The 22415-nt window shown below is 36.6% G+C and overlaps 1 protein-coding gene across 2 annotated transcripts in view; it reads left to right on the top strand.

Annotated features, from left to right (window-relative positions):
* Positions 1-3000: 3000 nt before the first annotated feature.
* Nab1 (NGFI-A binding protein 1) overlaps positions 3001-22415 on the top strand; it is a 28259-nt gene continuing 8844 nt past the window's right edge. Inside the window, exons 1-3 of one of the 2 annotated variants that reach the window (XM_010636867.3) lie at positions 3001-4361; positions 13761-13894; positions 16545-16596. In XM_010636867.3, the coding sequence (XP_010635169.1) occupies positions 3495-4361; positions 13761-13894; positions 16545-16596 (1053 nt within the window). In that variant the 5' untranslated portion in view covers positions 3001-3494. The remainder of the gene's footprint in view (positions 4362-13760; positions 13895-16544; positions 16597-22415) is intronic. The other variant, XM_010636866.3, reaches the window with a different exon arrangement.

The following is a 22415-nucleotide window of genomic DNA, read 5'->3' as shown; positions in this document are numbered from 1 at the left end:
CTTCCTAATACTGGGGTTCTTTTTATTGGACTTACCAGGGTAGGGAACATTTACACTGGGATTAAGTGGAGGTTTGCTGAATAGGGGCAGTACAGCCTCAGGTTATCTTTTGGGCCAAAAAGAATGAGTAACTGGTTTCTCTTAGTACTGGAATTCACAAAAACATCAGACTCCCCTTGGTCTTGTAGGGCCTTGGAGAAGCCAGGTAGCAGTAGTTTTCAGCTGAGTAGATTTGCTATCCTGTCTGGTAAGCTGCTTGTAGGCAACTGTGTTAGGACCCTTTGTATGGTTCAGATGAGAGAGGTGAAGGTTGAAGCTTGCTTTTGACTTACGTGACAATTCATGTTGGAGCATGAATGGTTACAGATTTTGTGAAAACATAAAATCTCATCTTATAAAAGTTTTCTTTTAAATAGAATCACGTTATTGTATGAAGTGGTGGGTGTTTAAATTATCACAGCAGGCTCTGGAAAGAAACCGAAACATTCTCCTAATGCGAAAGCTTTTGGAGAAAACTCCTTTCCCAGCAGTGAGTCTTTAGAAAACCTCCTGGGACTCTGAATAGTTGCCTAGCTAGTATTTGTCTTTCATCTGTTATCCTGATTTTGGAAATGTACACTTAGTCCTGTCTGTCCTTATGGAGATAGATTCATAACTACTCTTTTCTTTGAGACCTTTGGGACACACTTTTTAAATTTTAAAACATCTGTTAGTACACGTTTGCAGTACATAATGTTTGCATTCCTTGTGTGGAGCTGGTACATGTATATAACACATCTTCATTCCTTTTTTCATTCCCTTTCCCTTCCTTCCCTCCCCTTCCCTTCATCTCTTGATCCCCATCCTATTTGAGACAATTCTATCTCCTTATTTCCTATTATCTTTTATTTTGATCTTTATATTTTTGCTTTCTCGTAGAAAAGAAACCATGCAACATTTATGCTTAATGTCTGATTTACTTCATTTAACATTATGATCTCAAGTTGCATCCATTTTTCTACAAATGACTCAAGTTTACCTTTCTTTATGGCAGAGTAGTGGTCTACAGTGTGTGAGTCTCACATTTTTATCTATTCATCTGTTGCTAGACATATAGGCTGCTTCCAAAATTGTGAATTGTGTTGCTTTACACAACACGTGTGCATGTGTCACTGTGATATGATGCCAGTCCACAAGGGCTCTCTTAGGAACTAGGTAGTTTGTTTTATCCTTTTTCCTGGATAAAGAGGAGAAAAGATAAAACTTGAAAATTATTGTTTTTCTAAAATCATTGCCTTATCTCAGAAGACTAAAATCTAAGTTATTTAGTTATCTTTAAGTTTCTCTTTTATATTTATCTTACAGAAATACAGTTTTTTTTCCTCACTGTTTCTATAAATATTTTAAATCTTCTAGATTTTGTCATGTAGTATTTCCTCTATTCAATGATTTGGGGAGTAGGTGTGTTAAGATAACTTATTACTCTGCAAACCTTGCAAAGCTGCATCCCTCATATAAAAGATGGTATGTGTATATGTGTGCTTATATGTGTGTAGGCATTTTCCCGTGTTCTGGTGGAAGGCACGTGGAGCAGTTGCATTAAGTATATGATGAGAAATAAATTTCCTTTCCTCTACCTCTATAAAGCTTCTGTCTGATATGTCATAGTTTAATACAGGCTTAAACTTAAGTCTCTCAAGGGCTGTGTTTTTGTGAGCTGTTGTCCAGCTGGGTAATGGACTCTCCCTCGCTTAGGAGAACAGACAGATCCTCCTTTGGGTGCTGTGGAAGATGAAGAATGCTTTTATCTAGAAGAATGAGGTATCATAAACATGAAGGTAGACCTAAAGAAGCTAGATAGAGAATTCGTAAAGTTTGTGCTATACTAAGTAGGGGTCTTGTGCATTTGCCTTCTAATCCTGAGAGTCTCCTGAGCTGATACGCAGGGACCCAGGAGACTGTTTTTTTAAAGCACTACAGGTGAATGTGGCAGAAGTTACTGGGCCCTAGTTGTAACTGTCTCTGTCTCGGAAAATCATCAGGCTGTGCTCATATTAGCCCTTGCATATAGCTATAAAGTTTAAGGGGTCACTAGTTGATCAAAACATTGTAGAAAAAATAGATTCCATAAGAACGGGCCTCCCAGTAGATAGTCCCCAGTGTTCATTCTCTGAGTTCTGAGACTAGAATTTTGTATAATATGGTTGGTAGCATTTGGAAACAAGTCCCAGGTTTGGTGACTTTCTGGCTTTCAGGGGTGTTCCTGATATTCCTCTGCTTGCATTGTCTCCCAGCTAACTATTGTTCCATACCACTGGAGTAGAATGGCTCCTCCATTTTTCTCTGATGTGTGTATTAGCCTTCTGTAATTTCTTCCATAGAGGGCTACTGGGTCTAGGAGGCCATTGATTATAAGTTAATTTACTTCTCTTAAATGGAACTACTTGTCCAACTCTTCTTTGTATGTGGGAGGTCTCCACAGGCAACTGTGAGCAACTTTTAAAGGCTGTTAAGGGGTCAGAAAGTACTTTTCTGTATCTTGTTCCCACTCCTTAAAGACCAGTTTATCGGTCTTGCTTGGGCTTTAGAAGTATCTTTCTTCTTGGATCTGCCTTGGGCTCTGCTGCTGTTCTGGAGGGCTCACTGGACTCCCATTGCATCCTGCATCTCTATCCCTGATGCCTGTTAAGGCTCCAGCCTATATTTTGCATACAGGGCAATTCTACATAAGTATTCCAGCAGCCATATTTGAGTGCCACCCGTTTGAAAGGGAATCTTACTAACCTGAGTTTTCTGTATCCCTGATGCCTATTATAATTCTAGGCTCTCAGATATTTAATTTCATAATCACTTAGAACACTTTTCTTCCTGAAACCAAAGTATCAATAAATGGCAACTATACCTTTTTTTATCACTTAAACCAAAATGATCATGTCTTATCACTTGTTTGAATTTGTTTTTCTTTTTGGTTCCTAAATATATACTACCTTCTTTTTCTTTTTAATCTCTTTTTTGTACCAAAATTGATCTTAATTCTTCTGCTGGGTAATGTTGCTATTTTTTTTTTTTTTTTTACAAAATGGAAATAAATAACACCTATCACACAGTGGCTATTGTAAGGATTAAACATAATGTAAAGCGTTTCTCATATTGCTCGATGTAGAGTAAGTCTTTCAGTGAGTAATAGCATGCTGCTTACCTCCTGCTAATTTTGACTGTCTTCGTTCCACCTCTTTGTCCACACTACGGAAGTAGCAAAGTATATAGTTGAAAATATGGAACACAGAACCCTGAGAGCCTGCATTTCCCACTTACTTCTTCTTTAGAAGAATAGATCAGTTTAGTTACTGACCTTTCCAGTTATTAGAAGTACAAAGTCAAATAAAGGATGTGTATAGAGCGAATGCTTCCTAAACAGTCTGCTGCTGTGCGCATGGTCCTTGTTTTTCCTGTATTGTACTCCTAAATCCTGAAGTATCTGACCCATCTGGTTTAAGAAGTTTGAAGCAAGTGTAATGAGTTTTTTTCTCTCTTCTTTTTGTAGGTTGACTCCATCCACAGTAATGGCTGCGGCCTTACCCAGGACCCTGGGGGAGTTGCAGCTATATAGAATATTGCAAAAAGCCAATTTGCTTTCTTATTTTGATGCCTTTATCCAACAAGGTGGTGATGACGTCCAACAACTCTGTGAAGCTGGAGAAGAGGAATTTTTGGAGATCATGGCCCTGGTGGGCATGGCTAGCAAGCCCCTCCATGTTAGAAGGCTCCAGAAGGCTTTGAGAGACTGGGTTACAAACCCTGGCCTTTTTAATCAGCCATTGACTTCCCTTCCTGTCAGCAGCATACCTATCTATAAATTACCAGAGGGATCACCTACATGGCTGGGAATATCGTGCAGCAGTTACGAAAGGAGTAGCAATGCCCGGGAACCTCATTTAAAAATCCCCAAATGTGCCGCTACCACCTGTGTGCAGAGCTTGGGACAGGGGAAGTCAGACCTGGTGGGGAGCTTAGCACTGCAGAGTGTGAGTGAGTCCAGACTCTGGCAAGGCCACCATGCTACGGAGAGCGAGCACAGCCTCTCCCCAGCCGATCTTGGCTCACCTGCATCCCCGAAGGAGAACAGTGAGGCCCTGGATGCTGCTGCTGCGCTCTCTGTGGCTGAGTGTGTGGAGCGCATGGCCCCCACCCTGCCAAAAAGTGACTTGAATGAAGTGAAAGAGCTGCTTAAAACCAACAAGAAGTTGGCAAAAATGATTGGTCACATCTTTGAGATGAGTGATGATGATCCACACAAAGAGGAGGAAATTCGGAAATACAGTGCAATATATGGCAGATTTGACTCAAAGAGAAAGGATGGAAAACATCTCACCCTTCATGAGGTACACCCATGTTTTTCTTTGTGTGTGTGTGTGTGTGTGTGTGTGTGTGTGTGTGTGTGTGGCAGGTGTTTCACTGTTCCTTTCAGGTAAGTTTGGTAATAGTCTCCAGGAAAAGAGATGGACTTCCTGAGAGCAGGACTAAAACCACGCAAGTATTAACCCAACACAACTCTTAGGAAAGGAGTTTATATTTATTGTGTTGGGTTGTTTTGTGTTAAATATGTTTGAGCTTTGAAACTGCAGTGTAAGGTGACTTAGAAAAGTGTCAGAATTTAGGCACTGACAGTATAAAAACTCTGTGTTTCTGAGGCAGCTTATTTTTAAGAAATAAAATGGAGAGCCGGGGATTTAGTTCAGTGGCACCGTGCCTGCCTCGCAAGTGCAAGCTCCTGAGTTCAATCTCTGGTACCAAAAGAAATAGAAATAAAATAGGATTTTCAGTGTAGACACATTCATTTAAAAAACATTTTCGTACACTTGAAAAAAAATTTTTTTTCTAAAAATAACCAAGACTTAAAACAATTTACAACTAGTATAGAAAACAAAATTATACTTGATGAATATTACAAGAATAATTATAGCTTTTCACAGTGTTTGGCATTAAAAATTCTCATTGTTTTCTATTTGTAGCATTGTAGAAATACTCAGTTTAAGTATGTGTATATGTGTATTCAGTGTATGTGAAATTATAAATTCTTGTATATTGTGTGTGTGTGTGTGTAAACATGAACTTCTCTCTCCCCTTGATTATCCAGCCTGTGTGCCACCTTTAAAATTTAGCTCAAGTGTAAAGCTTAAGTCCTTTTTGTTATCTTTTCCTCCAAATAGAATGACTTTTCCTTTCCTTTAAAATTTTTATCCCTGAATACACTTCTGTCGAAGTTACTTGAGAACACTGTTGGAATTGCTTGCCTACATCCGGGTCTGGTCTCTTGCAGTGTACTTTGGGCTTCTTCAAGACGGAGGCTGTGTTTTACTCATTTTTTATCCCCAGAGTCTAACATACCCAATAAGTGATTAGAAAATACATTTACTTTGAAAACTACAAAAGACTTGTATAGCTTTTTTATATGTATCTTTTAAGCAATATGCCCAGCCCACAGCCTAAGGGCTACTTGCCCTCTTTCTTAAATTTTTAATTTTTATTTTTTGGTACTAGGAATTGAACTGAGGACCTTGTGCTTGTGAGGTAGGTGGCTGCACCACGGAGCTAAATCCCTAGCCCTGCTCTCTTTTAAAAAAAAAAAATTTAAGAAAGTTTTATTACCTACATGCATTAACTATATTATATATTTGATATACAACCCAGGGCAGTCCCTTTCACTCAATGCTGCCCAGGTAAGCCATAAAGGTTGGGCAGTCATACTTTGGAAAAAAGAAAGAAATCTTCTGAGAAATGTTCAGATAGAATATAGTGTTTCACATTTAATAGCAGCTCTTTTCTCACAGATTTTTACTTTAACATGACAAGAGTATATACATATGGAAAGGATACAAAAGTATTGAGTCAGTAAACTTCAGAATACTTTTTACACATGCAAATATGAATCATGTTTTGCACACTGTTCTTTGAATTCTTTTTTGTTTTTTAATCAAACAGTATGCTCACAGTACAATACACTTTTAGATACCTTATCAGGTCAATACTCATACAACTACCTAACTTATGTAAGGGTTACATTCTATTCCATTGTGTGCATGTGCTATTAACTACTTTATTTAGGCTGTTGACATTTTAAAATTTTATATTTAAAGGTTTGCAAACATTATTATGCACATAACCCTTTACAGACTTATGCATATCTTTCTGTAGATGGATTCCAACATGTAAAATTATGGCATCAAGAAATATGTAGATTTAAAATTTCAATTTAAATGCCTACTAAAATGCCTTCCCAAAAACCTACAACTATCTATACTGTTACTATTAATATGCAGATGTCCATTTCTCCACAGACTAGCTAATAATGCATTTTACATTCTTTTTCATCTTTGCCAGTCCAGTATGAAAAATTCTCATTGTTCAAATTTATTTTCCTTACTGAAGATTCGTATCCTTTCATATTTTTAACACATATTAAAATTTATATTCATATCCTTTGATATTGGAATTGTATTTTTACAATTGGGAAAAGATTGCATATTAGGGTATTAACTATTTGTTTTATGTTGTAACATTTTTATAGATTAACATGTGTTTTTTGACCTTTCGTGTGGAGGTTTTATGTAATATCTACTGATCTTATCCTGTATAGTATCATTAGTTTAATTTTTTACTCCTTTACTAGATTAGAGTTACTTTAATTACGGTAGCTTTATGATATGGTTAGCTGTCTGCAGGAGTCTCATTTTGCAGCTTTTCTGTTTTTTTTTTTTTTTATAAAGATAATCTTTCAAATAAAATTCTGGATGCATTTGTCAATTTTGTCAAAAATTGTTATTTTAAATTAGAAATGCCTTGAATATTTAGATTAATTTGGTAACAATTAACATTACAGTGAGACCTATTCAGGAGTGTAGTGCATGTATTTCCTTATTTAGATCTTTTATATTTCCTAGTAATTTTTAAATTCTTTCATTCATATACATTTTATACATTTCTTGTTAGGTCAAATACTATACATGTTAAATGTTATATTTATTTTAAAATTTCTTTGGTTTCAAAAATAAATAAATAAAATAAAATAAAGTATGAGCCGGGTGTGGTGGTACATTCGTGTAATCCCAGCATTCAGGAGGCTGAGGCAGGAGGATTGCTGTGAGTTCCAGACCATAGTGAGACCCTGTCTCAAAAAAACAAAACAAAACAAAAAATAAATAAATAAAATTTCTTTGGTTTAAAAGATATTTAAGGTAGCATTTAAGGAATGAGATTGACCTAGGTTTCCCAAAACAAGAGAACACTTAGAATTATGTCAGTGGGCTGAGATGTGGGGGTGGGGACTTGGGAAAATGTGGCTTTTGTTTAAATTAGAGCACTTGTTACTTGTAACTGAAATTTCTGAATTCAGTCTGATAATACAGTTTAGGAAAGCGGTTTATAGATCAGAAAGCCTTCAAACTAGTAACTATCTAAAGTTTGGGGAAAATTATGCAATTATGAGGGAATTAAAGAGAAAGTAAGTACTATTAATTCATTAGTACATTTTAGGTATTATGAAAAATCTAACATATTTTCATGTAACTATTTAAACCAGAGAAAGACTTTTTTAGTTTTTGTAAATGTTTAACATTAAAAGATGTTAACTAGTTTGTCCTCGATTTCCAAATTAGAAAATATATTACTTACTCTTATTTCACTGTCAGCTTAATCTAACTCTTCTGAGAATATTCTTTATAGAACTCCCGTGAACTTTTTTTTCCCCTCCTTTTTTTTTTTTTTTTTTTTTTTTTGGTACTGGGAATGAGCTTGGGTCCTTGTGCTTGTGAGGCAGGCAGTGGCACCACTGAGCTAAATCCCTGGCCCTCCTCCATCTTTCAAGACTGAGATTTATATATAATAGATCACTAGTGGATAGAAATCAGGAAGTTACCTATACCTCAAGTGTTTTTTCAACTCTCACAAATATATACGGTTGTTTTCTTTTAAACATTTTTGTATTTGTTTTTAAATGTATACTGCACAGTAAAGAATTAAGGAGTGTGAATCATTGTTAAATACGTTTTTCTTCTTTTTTTTTTTTTTTTTGGTACCGGGGATTGAACTCGGGTCCTTGCGCTTGCAAGACAGGCCACCGAACTACTGAGCTAAATCCCCGGCTAAATACTTTTTTCTAAGCAAAAGAATCAGTGATGGTCTTGAGACATGGCTAGTTTATAGGAGTCTGGTTTATAGGAGTGAGACCAAAAGGTAGTGTCAGGAGTAATGAGACTTAGACCCATACAGATTGTTGGTGTGGAGTAGGTGCTAAGGGACAAACTCAGATGCAGCACTAGAAAGATTTTTCCAGCAGCCAAAATATTCCATTTATCCTAAAGTGCATTAGCAGACAGTAGGATCACCTAGGCTAACAGTGTGCCTCATATCTGAAATCAGTGGATGAAAAAAGATAAAACTGAAAATTGTGAATAGCAAAGCAGTAGAGAATGTAGAAACTTGTAATGTAGAAGTATATGCAGATAGATATTTTGGTGTTAGGAACATTTGTCAGCTAGCAGCTTTCAGCCAGGGAGCGCTAGCACTCTAACATGGGAAGGAAACGGGTATGTGTAGTTGATGGGTAAGCTGTAGATGGAGATGGGAACTGGACTGCAGAGAGATTATCAAGGAGCCAGGCCCACAGACCGAGCGGTAATGCCGAGTTTAGGTTTCTTGTCATTAGTGTTGAAAATTCAGGACTCGGGTGTTTAAGAGGAATCCAAAAATTTCAGCTTTGAGAGAAAAGAAATATTGAATCTGGTAGCCTTGAAGACCAGAACACATTTTTAGTTGTGATGCCCTATTCAGAGCTGTCAGCTTAGAATGTATAATTTTTAGCATCTAATACTTAGCTTGTTGATCATTTCATTTGGATGAATTTTAAACATAAATTATAGGACCCTTAAGTAATCCATTTCTTTTTGAATCATCTGGTAAGTTCACATTTTTTCTAAACATGTCCATTTCATCCAAGTTTTTAAACTTATTTGCATAAAGTTATTCACAGTTTTAAAGACATAACACTGTCTGTGCACTTATCTCTCCTCTCCCCCCGCAAGATATTTATCAATGTTATTCTTTTTCAGGGGTCTGCAAACTAAGCTTTGTGGGCTCAGTTTGGCCCACCTCCTGTTTTTATAACTACACTTCTATTGGAATACAGGCCAGGCTTGCTTATTTATGAATTGTGTGTGGTTGACTTCAAGTTACAATGGCAGAGTTGAGTAGATGTGACACTGACTGGACCCTCTGGACTTTTACAGAAAAAGCTTGTCAACTTCTGATCTTTTAGCTTAGTCGATTTTCTAGGTTATGGGTGTGTGTGTGCGTGTGTGTGTGTGTGTGTGTGTGTGTGTATGTATGTTCTGTTTTCCTACAGTTCGCTGACTCCCATTGATAGAATTGTCATTTGATGGCATTGTTGGGAGGTGTTGGAGACTTAAGGTGGGCCCTGGTTAATTGGAGGGGTTAATGGGAGCATGACTCAGTTCCTTCTTTTCTGGCTCTTTCCCTCCATTTCAGGGCTGCCATGAGGCGAGTAGTTGTCCTTTGCCATACCCTCTGCCATGATATTCTGTGTTCCCTCAGTCCTAGGTTGTCTGGTATTAGAGTCAGCCAACCATGATTGAGACCTCTGAACTGAGCCAAACTGATCTCTTCCTTCTTTAAGTTGTATTTCTCATGTATTTGCTCACAGCAGTGAGAAGCTACACACTGGCTTTCCTTGCCCCATTAGAAAACACCTTTATTTTGTCCTCATTCTTAATTACTGTTATTTGAGATAAATTCTGTGGTGTTTGCAGTTTTCTTTTAGTAGTTGAAGATACCATTTTATTGGCTTTCAGCTTTCTTTATGTTTAGAAATTAGTGATTATTCTGTTAATTTATTGCCTGCTTTTTAAATCTTATGTCTTTGCTCCAATTTCTTTTGTTTCTGTATGTCTTGGTCATTTTAACAGTGTTGCTTCTCATTCATATTTTCACCTCTCTTTATTTCTTAAATGAAGCTGAGGATTTGAGTTTGTCTTTTGCTGCTTTGTTTCTCTCTTTCATGGTTTCTGTCAGTGAACTCCTATTTCTTGCAATTTTCAATGTTTAGAGGCCTGGGCAAAAAGTGAGTTTCCCTAGAGGTTATTTGTTTTTACTTCTACCAGGCAACTGGGGACACTACAACTCTGGTCCTTGTGAAAATAATTTCTTAGCCAACTTAGTGTGAATTCGGGCTAATGATAAATATGAAGATGGATTTGGGGTTACACAGTGTTAACAGCATATCTTCTGTTCTTTCCCACTTAACACCAAGGTTCAAGACAGGTAATTTTCTTGGCATTCCCCTGTGACTAGAAGAAATTTTCCAGTTCGGCTTCCATTGATGTGTAGTGCTTCGAGGGCTCAGCCATATGGAGGACAGGGGTCTTAGACACCTCACTTTTGTGGGAGGGGGCCCTAGGCTTTGCCTCTTTGTCCCTTCCTTCTCTCCTCAGCCCCGTTGTGAAGATTGTTCAGGTTATCCAGCCTAGCAGTGTCCTCCCCTTACTCTTTATTTGTTTTGAATCATCCTTCATGGTATGTAAGCCTCCGGAGTGCTAAAAATAAAAATCCCAATTGCCTGTTGAGCCTCCTTGTCATAGAGCACTCATGTAGTATGTTTGTAGCAACAATAATTAATAGAAAGTTATAATCATTGGGTTATTAAAGATTATAGTTTCAACTATCTGAAGAATTTTTTTTCATAGAATCAGTTAATTACACTTCCTGAAGATAAAGGTAGCTGTTGTCAGTTCATGTCAGTTCAGTTTGGAAAGCTAGAATGATAGAAAGCTAACTTTCAGAAATCTTTTACCTGAAAATATGAATGGAATTTTGGTATTTTGGGCCATGGAAAGAGGAAATAGGGGAAATAAGTAAACCAGTAAGGGAGACTGTCTTATTACTTTTAGAAAAACTAGAATATGGGCATTTTCTAAGACGCTATCATGGTGCTGCATCTAGTGACTACTTTTTGAAGTGTTTTTGTCATTTTTTAAAAATGTCAGAATAAATTGATTTAATTTTTAGCAACTAGAGGCCATAAAATCTTGATAACATATGGTTTTGAAGGAGACTTAAGCAGCTTTTTACCACAACTTGGGAAGGACCTAGGATTGTTTCTCTAGCCTTAATTTTCTGCTAAAAGGCTCTACTTTTTTTTTTGCAGCCTGTATTCCCTGATAATATTATGCTTGTTTTCTTTGGTCTCCAGAGATGATGGAAGGCATGCTAGAACACTGTTCTTAGTTCATTTTGAGAAGTTGTTATCTGTGGTTATGCATAAGCTAGTACTTCTGAAATGTTATTAATTTAGATATCTTATTGACAAGGTTTTCTATTGCAATTTAGATTTGTGAATACAAAACAATTAGACATTTAAAAAGCAATTTGAGAAAGATCTTCAAGGTCACTGTAGCTACTACCATGGTGAATTTGCAGTTTACTTAGGATATCATTCTTTAAAATTCATTTTATTTTTAGCGCCAGTAGCATTGTGCCTTTCAAAAGCGCTTTGAGAAGGAATTGATCTTTGATGACTTTTTAGGAGAAGGCAGAAAATAAATTCTTCCTTCGATTTCAGTTTTTTATTGGCAGTAAGGGGAGAACCAGGGTTTTGCACTGAGCTACATCCCCAGCTTGCTCTGTCTTTACTTTTTTTTTTAAGACAGACTCTTCCTAAGTTGCCCAGGCTTGGCTCAGACTTGTGATCAGCCTGCATCAGCCTCCTACAGTGTTATTACCTTTTAATATTTAGCTTCAAATTTAAAATAATGTCTTAGGCTTATTCTAACCTTGCTGTCAGCTAAACTAATTGTCTCAGAACAAACCAGCATAAATTATAGTTGGAAATTTGGGGAGGAAGATGTTACATGTATACGTATTATACCAAACACTATAACCTACACTAGGAGGATTAAATACTTAAGTGGAAACATTAAGCTATTAAACTCAAATATAGGAAAACATTTATGTATTATTAGTCAGGAAAGAAGCTTCTTTGCACTCACCCACGGCAGAAAGTAAAAGCTTAATGACCACTGTGACAAAATAAAGCACTACATATGTGGAGAGTTAATGATCTTAATATATAAATAATTCCCAAAGTCTGTAAGAAAATGAAACACTACTAGAAGAATTGGGAAAATGTCACAAGCAAGCAAATTTTAAAATAACTAAGTCAAAAACAAAAAAGTTCAATTTTATGGTCAGCTAAATATATAACCAAATGTCATGTAAAATATGTGAAATTGGTAAAGCTTTTGAAAGATAAACAGTATTAGTCAAGAGTCTAAGAAATTCACTTTTTATACAGTTGTTGGTATCATTATGATATGGAAACTTTTTCTGAAAGGTAATTTAGTACGACATACAAATTAGTACATTCTGTGGCCTACATGAACAACTGGGTGTAGTTTAATGTGAGTTGGTTTAAATAATATTTTTTTTCCTATAATGGAATATTGTGTCTATAGGGAAAAATGCTATTATAGAAATTTAAATTCATTAATCAGTGAACAGATATTTACTGAACATACAACCCATACCAGATGCTGATATGAACAAACCAAATCTCTGCCCTAGCATGTGGTAAAAATAAAAATTACACTGTCTACACGGAAAAAAGGAGATTGCAAATCTGTACATACATTATATACTTAAGTTTAAATGTGTACATTAACGTAATAACATGTTCTGCATTACAGTATTAGTGATCATTCTGCATGGATCATGTACTTTATTTTCCTCATTTGCCTCTATGTTTTCAAAATTTTTAAATAACATCAATAAAGGTGGATTAAATGAGTAGAGAAAAAAATTGAATAAAGGATTTTTTTTTTAATGAAAGAAAAACAAGAACCAACACAACACCTGTGCCAGGCACTTCTCCTCATTTTTCAAAGCACCTTCAGACTGCTGTCCTGCCCTTTGCTTGTCCACAGTCTCAGAGCTGGTAACAGAGCAGCGGGGTGTGGCCATCAGGTCCTGTTTCCTTTCCACCATTGGTCATGCTTGATTGAGAGTGCTCAGTTGCTTTTTTAAAAAAGTCTGATATACCTCCTGACAGTTCCTGGTAGCTGTTTAAATCTACAAAATTAAGAGAAAAACATGTTTCAGATTATTAAACAATTAGAGATTTCAAGTTTAGGATGATATTTGCTATTTTAAGTTTTAGTACAGTGTCACTGGAAATATTTAACAGTTACTGAATCATGAGAAGGTAGAATTAGATGAATCTTAAAAGATGAGTCACCATTGATTTTCTAGGGTATCCCTAATGTGTGATAACTTCCTTGTTAATGATTTTGGTGTTTAAAATGATTTAATTTTTATTTCTAAGAATTTTTATGTCAGTTCATATTTTTAAAAATGCTGTCAGACCATGTATATTTAATTTTAGGGACGTTCTTTCACCCTGTTACATGTTCTAATCCTTTGTTTTTTGACAAGAAAACTCAGCTTCAGAATACTTGTTACTTTTTATATTCTTTATTGTCCATAAACCCTCCTAACAAAAAACAAAATAAATAAAACTAAGATAACAATTTTGAATAATTTAGACTTTGCAAAATGGTAAATGAGTTGATTTTATTCTAAATTTTGGCTTTAGAGATAATATCCTGATTTTTTTGAATTATGATTTATTATATAAACTTTATATTAAGTGAGACATTTACATATTGATAAAATAAAAATGTTTATAGTTTTTAAACTTTATTTTGAATATCCAGCTCACTGTTAATGAAGCAGCTGCTCAGCTCTGTGTGAAGGATAATGCCCTACTGACACGAAGAGATGAACTTTTTGCCCTGGCTAGGCAGATTTCTCGAGAAGTCACCTATAAATATACTTACAGAACCACCAAGTAAGTGTTGACTAATCAGCAGTATGTTTGAGTTGCTTGGTAGAAGGCAAGATTGAAACCCCCTCCATTGTTAGAATATGAATGAACATTTCTAAAAAGGTAAACATGATTATAATTCTGTAAAGCTAAACAATGTAATGACTTTTAAAAGCATGATTGTTGGGCTGGGGATTTAGCTCACTGGCACCACACCCACTTCACAAGCGCAGGTCCTGAGTTCAATCCCTGGTACAAAAAAAAAAAAAATATTGTTAAAAGTGATTTCTTAATAATTTTTAAAACAGGCACATAAAAATTGTGCATATTAATGGGATAACGTGATATTTCAGTGCTTGTAAACTTTATATAATGTTTAAACCAGATTAAACATATCTATCTCCTCAAATATTTACTACTAATTTATGGTAAAGAAAAAACCCAACAGTCAAAGCCTTTCCTGAGGTTTTGTAACATACTACTCAAACTTAACCTCCAGTCGCCCTGCAGTGTAAGAAGCATACCAGAACTTCTGCTCCTAGCAGAAATGTTCATTGTTTTGATTCTAATTTTCCTGTCTTGAAAGACATTGTTTCTTAGTATTTTAACATTGTTCTTGTGTTAGCATAGACATTTTTCTCACACACACTTATGTTCTGAGTGGATGATGGGATTTAGACAGCCTTTATAGACTTACTTTGTGGTACACCTCACTAACTGTATGAACTTGCTGAACTGAGGAATCAAAGTGGTAAGTTGTTTGTAATCTGAAGTTAGCTGAATATGTGAAAAGACTCTTGACCAGCATTTAAGGGAAATTGAAAGTATTTTTACTAGTAGGAAATGGAATATGGAATGTGAATTTGAAATATAAAAAATGTAATGTTTAAAAAAATGGTGGCTTCAAAATCACATACAGTACTTTTCAGTGCATGTCCTAATCATTCTCTATAGCTATTAGTATAGGTATTTTTATTTTGTTCACATGGTTCTGCATGGAGCCTTATTTCCATCCTGTTGTCTTTTGTATACGTCACTGTTATTGTGAGTAGACATAAATGACCACTTACATGAGAGAAACACTGAATATTTGTAGAAAATTCACACCATCAGCACTCTTCCCAAGCATAGTAAATTAGTCTTTGGAAGATGGAACCTTGTAATCTGAAGTTTTCCAATATATCTCAGATGAGCCTTGTACTTACTCAAGGTTAAAGTTAGGCATGTGCTATCACTAACTGTTGTTTCCCTCAACTCACAATAGTTTCATTTTCTGGCCTACCTTGGCAACTTCACATTTACAACTATATAATAAGCAAAATTAGGTAGACTGAACAGAGAAAGAATATGTAGTGACATGACAAGATTGTTTCTACAATTTTTTTTCTGAAATCAGATTATCAAGTGCTGAGTTAGTGGTTTGGTTTTTTTTGTTTTTTTGTTTTTACTGTTTTATATTGTATTTTCTGTACTGTATTATACAAAATTTTCAGAGTACTGCATTTAGATAATTTTCTTTAATCAAAATATGCATGGTAGCCAGGCGTGGTGGCGCACGCCTATAATCCCAGCACTCGGAGGCTGAGGCAGGAGAATCGCTGTGAGTTGGAGACCAGCCTGGACTACGTAGTGAGTTCAAGGTCAGTCTCAACTACATAGTGAGACCCTGTCTCAAAAAACAAACAAACAGCAACAACAAAATATATACATATACACACACACACATATATACATATATGTATAATATATGTATATATGTATGTATGCATGGTTATGATTTAAGAAATACTCAAGGCTCATAATGAAACTGCAGTTCCTGTACTCTGACACCTTCCCCCTTCTTGTCAGTTCTGTGAAGTTGTGCTTCCATTCCTACCTCTTTTCCCTGTTCTCAATATAGGAAGTTTTTGTAGTTTCTTTGTCATCTTCCAGTGCTTGTTGTATACATGCAAATGAATAAAAATATATTCTCATTTTCACCCGTTTTTAAAATAAAAGCATACATCTATACTTTTCTATATTTTGCTTTTATTGTACTTAGCAAATCTTGGCAATCTTTCTATATTAGTATATATGCATTGGCCCAGTTAGTGGATATTGACTTATTTTCAGTCTTTTGTTATTGAAAATAATGCCACAATAAATAACATACATCATATTTTGTTTATTCTGAGTACTTCTTCACATTCTAACATCTTTATTATTGAGGTATAACTTACAGTTGATGACTTATAAATTAGTCATATTTCAGAGTGGCACGTGAAGTAATTGTGTGTTGTAGAATTGATGGAGTGTCATTACATGTATGTGTTAGTTCCTCTGGGATAGATGTCCAGCTGAGAAATTCCTGAGTCAAAGGTAAGTGTATCTGTAGTGCTGGTGTGTAGACAAAACAATTTTACAGGACCAACGCTCTAACCCCTGAGCTATGGAGCCAAGTACAACAAAGTGCTTTTTTAATCTTGTGTATGTTAAATCTTCAGCATTCATCTTAATGGTCATTTTTGTTATTTTATCTTAAATTGTTTCTGCTGAACCATGAAGGGATAGCCTCCTTGATAGGCTCTTCTTTTTTATATGCTAATTGTGAAATGTTTATTGAATGATTTCTCTGTGGGGAGTTTGTAGGTTGGTGGCTACTGTCTTCTCAAGTATTTCTCTTTCTTCCCCTTAGGTCAAAATGTGGTGAAAGAGATGAATTATCCCCAAAGAGAATTAAAGTGGAGGTATAATTATGTGTAATATTTTCTTACACGTCTTGTTTGCTTCTGTTTTGAGATCTTTAATTATAAAGTAAAATCTTACTAATTTAGAAAAAAAGATGGTCTCAATGAAGGGCTAAAGGTGTGGGGAAAGTAGGAAGGGTAGGGGAAAGGGAATAAGGGAAAAGAAAAAAATATGAGAAGATGAAAAAATGGAAATAAAGTGTTTGTAAATGGGGAGGGGAGGAGGGGGTGAAAGGAGGGCAGGGACAAGGGGAAAAAATGAAAACCAAGACCTGTCATGTGGAGGTACAAGATCCCAGTGATGAATGTAACTGTACTGTACACCTAAAATGTATCATTAAACTCAATTAAAGAAAAGAAGATGGTCTCAAATGGAAAAAGAATCGCATAATTTTAAAAGCAGTGTAGGGGCTGGAGGTGTAGTCAGTGCTAGAGAGCTTGCCTAGCTAGGTCCTGAGTTCAATCCCCAGCACTTGGGGGAAAATAACAGTAGGGAATTATTTTAATCTGACTTATCTATGGTAATTTGAACTAGAAAACTAGGGAAATTCTTAAAAGGAAATAACTGCCTAGATTGACATCCAGTCAGTTTGTCACAGTTTGATTTGCAAATTAGTGTTTTTTACAGATTTAAAACTCTTTACTGGTTAAACAGTTCCTTTTAACATCTTATATCATTAGTCATATCGTCAAATACACTCACAGGAACTTTTAGTTTCTTTATTTTAGCTGTCTGAAGGAAATGACAATTTAGTAGCTACAAATCAGGGAGACTTTACTGAAACTAAAGTCTTTTTGAGAACCCTGGTTGAGTCTGTTCTGATTTTAGATTTGCAAGTGGTAAGGTGGGAGTTGAGGAAGAAATATGTGCATTTCTCAGGGCTCTCAGAAGTGTAGGATAGTTTCAGAACTGCTGTTTCTTAATTTGGATTGAATACTCTTGAAATGTCTAGCCTGTAGCAGAGTGGAAATTTGAAGTCAGGCCACTCCTGTCTCCCTTTCAGCTCTTGGGCAGCGGGTGGGGGTTGGTAGTCTTTGCCATCCCGTTATTTAATTATGTTACAGCAAATAAGTTGTGCTTGACTCCCCTAACTGTCCATCATCACATCATTTACTGTGCCTGTTTGTACGTGATCTTCATACTAAGGCCAGAATTCCCTTACAGCAGCTTAAACCCCTTGTTTGCCTAAATCTTCTCAGTGGCTTTTTGCTGTACCTAGAATAAAATCTAAACTTCCCCTGAGGCATCTAAGAAGACCCTCCCTGGGCTGACTGCATCTTGTGTTCTGGCTACATGGCCCACCTTCCCTTCCTAGAGCAGACCAAACTCTCTTGCACCTCAGCGCTCACTCTTCATCCTCTCCCTAGTGTTATTTTCTCAAGGTTGCTGTATGTGGCAGCTGAGTTTCCCCGACTTCCTGCCTGCCTTTCTAAAGGAACTTCCTTAACCCCAGATCACACACAGGTTGCTCTCTTGGCTTTTTTGTTCACCTGCACGGCACTTCCCTCTCTCTGAAACTGTTGTATGTAGTCATGTCTGTCTGCACCATTGGATGAGAATAGGGCTCTTCTCTGGGCCAGGAAGAAGAGTGAGCTGCTAGCCTAGAGATGCATCCACTTCTGCTTTTCACTATTGGGCCTCAGTGTGATCAAGCTTCTCACATTTAAGATGCACTTTTTCTTTTTGTCACAATGGATCATTGAGATTTGTGGTCTGGGATAGTTTGAGCTGCCATTGCTTCGTGTTTGTCTGTCTTGTCTTTCTGACTCTCAGTAGGTCTATCTGAAATTTAAGCAGATTGTTTCTTGAATCCTTAGTGTTTTGAGTCTCTTACTAGAGGCCCAGATGTTGAGTTACAACATCAGATCTAAGTCTTCTATTCCTCTACAAATAATTCAATTATAGTTCTGTATGATTACTGTTTTAATAGAGTTCACAAAGCCACTTGGACAGTTCTGGATCCAAAATTAAAATAATCAGTGTTTCCTTTTCTTGTATTCTTACCCTTCTAAATAAGACAGCCCCACACTTCTTTAATAGTCAGACCTCAACACTCCATTGAATCTCATTGAATCTGACACTTGATGGATTTCTATGTGAAAATTTTGTCCTAGTACTTATCATTTGTTTGGTACTTGACAGTGAAGCTAGAACTTTTCAGAGTGGAGACTCACTACCCTCTCCAGCCAGAACAATTTGTTTGGTACAGTACTTAGCGGGTTTTAGTATTCCTTAGACCTGCCAGAGCCAGTTAATGGCTGCTGCAGTATTACTGTACTTTTGTAGATATCAAACTCTTGATATTGCTTCACAGAAATAGAAATGTTAGCTGTGAATTCACTTTTTATTGTTGATTTTAAATTTTGTTTTACTTTTCCTTGGCTTGTTAAAAATTACTTACATATTGCAAGTCATCAATATCTCTTCAATCTGTGTATCATTTGTAGATGAGTTTTACAAAATACAGTCTTTGTATAAATCCAAGTCTAAATTCTGTTCTAGTGTACTCTTAAGTAAAATTTTAGATTCTTGAGCTGTTCTTTTGGTTCTGAAAGCTGACACTGAGGTGTAGTTAGTATTGACTGTAAAGGGATTTTATTCCTTTAACACATTCCTGCCAGCTTGAACCACCGATGGTATGTGCATGACTTTCTCATCAGGTGGCTTGTACTATCCACATCACCCGATAGAAGGGTCCCAGGCCACCCGATGGACAGTCGTGCATGTACCAGTGGGTGGTTCCGAGCCTCCTGGCAGTGAGACAGAAATTACAGTGCTGTTGTGAATGCGTTAAGACTTCTCATGAATGTTAGTGCTTTGTTTCTGTCCACCTTCTATGTGGCTACTGGAGAGAGGGAGACTTTCTGGCATGAGAAGAGTTGCAGCTTTTCAGAGGGAGGGTATCACTTCAGCCACATTTTAAGAGGAGGTCAGAATTTCAGAAGGTAGGGATGTCGGTGGGAGTTGGGGTAGTCTAAAAATGTAAAGTAGCATGGCAAAGGCAGAGGTAAGAGAATACTAAGCATGTTTAGAGAGTGGTAAGTAGAAGCATTTATCTGGATATGTGATTGACACAGCAGACTTCATAGAAAAGATTTTAGAAATCTTTGCATGTACTTTTGCTCTTATTTAATAACTTCTTTGTTGTGATTCTTAGCATATTACTCTTTACTTAAGGAAAAAAATATAAACTTGTAACTGATTCCTAGTTACTAGGTTCAAGTTAATGAGATATTTTCTTCCTTTCCCTTTCGTCTTTATTTTTCAAAATCTATTACACCAACCAATGAACATCCATGCCAAGTTGCTCAGCTTATTTTTTTTTCCAATTCACGAAAGGAAAATATAATGTAGTAGATAGAAATTATATCAAAATAATTTGACATGTAAGGGAAAGAGAAACATTTTCTTGCCATTATCAGTGCATGAGAGTACACTAATAAAAATAGTACTTTGTTCAAGCTTTAATAAGCCCGTTTCTCCATGCTAAATACTGTATTTCCCTGATCTGTACATGAAGAGTTGGTTAGAATGAAGTTTTAAAACACTTGTCTGATTTTCTTCCCTAGAAAACACTATGCAGAAGGTTCTCTCTTAAGGATAGTTAGCTACTATTCATTTGTTTTTTAAAATATTAGTTTATACATTGCATAAAAGTACTGAAGATAATCTGTCATCCTTAGGTAGTGGTCACCCTTCCAGAGTATGTTAGACATAAAAACAGTAGCAAATTTAAACTTCATTTCTTTTATTCCTAGAGTAAATGAGATAGCCACAGAGAAAGAAAAGCCTCCTATCTTGGGTTGGCCTTAGGGAAACTACCCCTGGGGGGGAACTTCTAGGGGAATCACCTACACCCTGTATGCTAGCTACAGCTTGGGAGCAGTTCTGCCCAGGCTAGGGAGCAGCTTCTGTGAGTCCACTTTCAACAAGAGAGTTCTTTCTGTTCTTCTTTCTTAATCAAGGTCTCCAAATCTTTTAGCTGTGCAGCAGCTAAAAATAATGACTTTTAAAAATAATGACTTTTTATTAACTGTTATGTGCCACTCACTTCGAGGCACTTGGAACTTATTATCACAAACCTTGTTCTACACTATATAGAAGCTTTATGATTCACATTTTGTAGCCAAGGCAGACTGGAAAGGCCCAGTAACTTGCCACGTTGCTGTCTGGTGGCAGAGCCAGGGTTTCCAATCAGTGTCTCACTTCTAAACCTCAAACTAGTACCACCTGTTTGGGTACTGATGCGTATTCACAAAGCACCTTAGGTGTGAAGTAAACACTGCTGGGACTAGACCTTCCCTCCTACTCATGGGGGGTGAAGGGCAAAGGTGCATAGGACTGTGGTCTTTGAAGAAAGGCTAAGAGTGGCAGTTACTTTCTAATGCAAGGAAGGTAATAAACACCTGATAGTTTTGAGTAGAAAATGTGTGAATTATAAAATGTAATTGTATATATATATATTATTAGTGATATGCTAATTGTTTATAATGGATAACAACAGTGTTGGGAAGCTACAGCAAATCAAGAAAAATTAGTCTGATGTGTTTATACATGGCTGTGACAGGATGTATTTAAGATGGTTGACACCTAGTTCAAGGAGATGAAAAACCAACAGTCAAAGTCCCTGGCTGTTTTGTCTTCTGAATTTTTTAAAACATTGATGAAAAGTAGATTCCATTGGCTTATAACCTCCAGTGTTGTAAGGAACATCTTAGAAGTGGGAACAATATGTAAAGCCACCAGTCTCAGGACTGGTAAAGGCAACTGACTGAGTGGACTGCTACTGTTAGTATCTCTTCTGTAGGTTTCCTTATTCACTGAATTGCTGGAAATGAGGCAGAGAGAGACAGATTACAGCTTTCTTATCCTGTGGGGTTAGGGCTGCAAAGCAGGCAGAGATAACTGGGTGAAAGAGATGAAAGGTAACTGCTCAGAAAACCAGAGAACTGGGATATGAGGAAAGACTTAGAGGAAACATCTGCCACCAGTTCCACTGGGGTGGGAGTAGGGTTTTGAGGAAGCAGGAGAGAAGAGAGTTAGAATATCCACTTATGCTGTTGCTAAGCTTGTTGAAAAGAAAGCTGGTCTAATCTGATATAGACTGGTTCCCTCTGGATCAGAAAAACAGAAGCATTATAATCTGTTGTTCATACAGAACGTGTGAGTAGAAAAAAGGAAAATGGGGTTGATGACATCTGCTGTAACAAGTCATTTAAAGACGCTACACAGTGACTGTAGAACGGCTTGTTGGTGTTTGGCAAAAAAGATGAGGAGGAATGGGGTGGAGACCAATGGGGTGAGAGTAATGAGGTCGTGAACAGCATCCCACCCTATATCTTTTATTTTCTCAGCGTTCAAACCCAGAGTCTCATCAGCAAGGGAACAGTGTGATTAATGGCAGCAGCCAAGAATATGACATGGAGATAAATTGCTCATAGCATGGTACAGCTGGTGCTGAGAAAAAGCTTGAGATGCATGTAACAAAAGTCCTGCATCAAACGTAATGTGAAAGAGACCAGTTTCTTGGGAATGTTCTCACTTTTATTTTCTTTTAAATCTTGTATTTTGGGTAGCTTACACCTACTTTACACTTCATGCAGTGATAGCTACTTGATCTTAGGTGCCCCCCCAATCCACAGTGAGCTACCAAGATTGTGGGAAAAAATCAGGAATGACTAATGTACTCAGTTGCAGAAAGATACCTAATTACTTGGTTACTGGTATTACTTATTGCAAACTTTTATTTCTCCTCATTAATAATAGAGCAGAAATTTTGTCACGCAGAGTTAGTTCTCACCATGCAGCTTTTCAACAT

This window comes from Fukomys damarensis, unplaced genomic scaffold (genome assembly GCF_012274545.1).
Source record: "Fukomys damarensis isolate Sample0158 unplaced genomic scaffold, DMR_v1.0_HiC HiC_scaffold_26, whole genome shotgun sequence".
Classification (NCBI taxonomy): Eukaryota; Metazoa; Chordata; class Mammalia; order Rodentia; family Bathyergidae; genus Fukomys; species Fukomys damarensis.
This window is presented reverse-complemented; position numbering and strand designations above follow the sequence as displayed.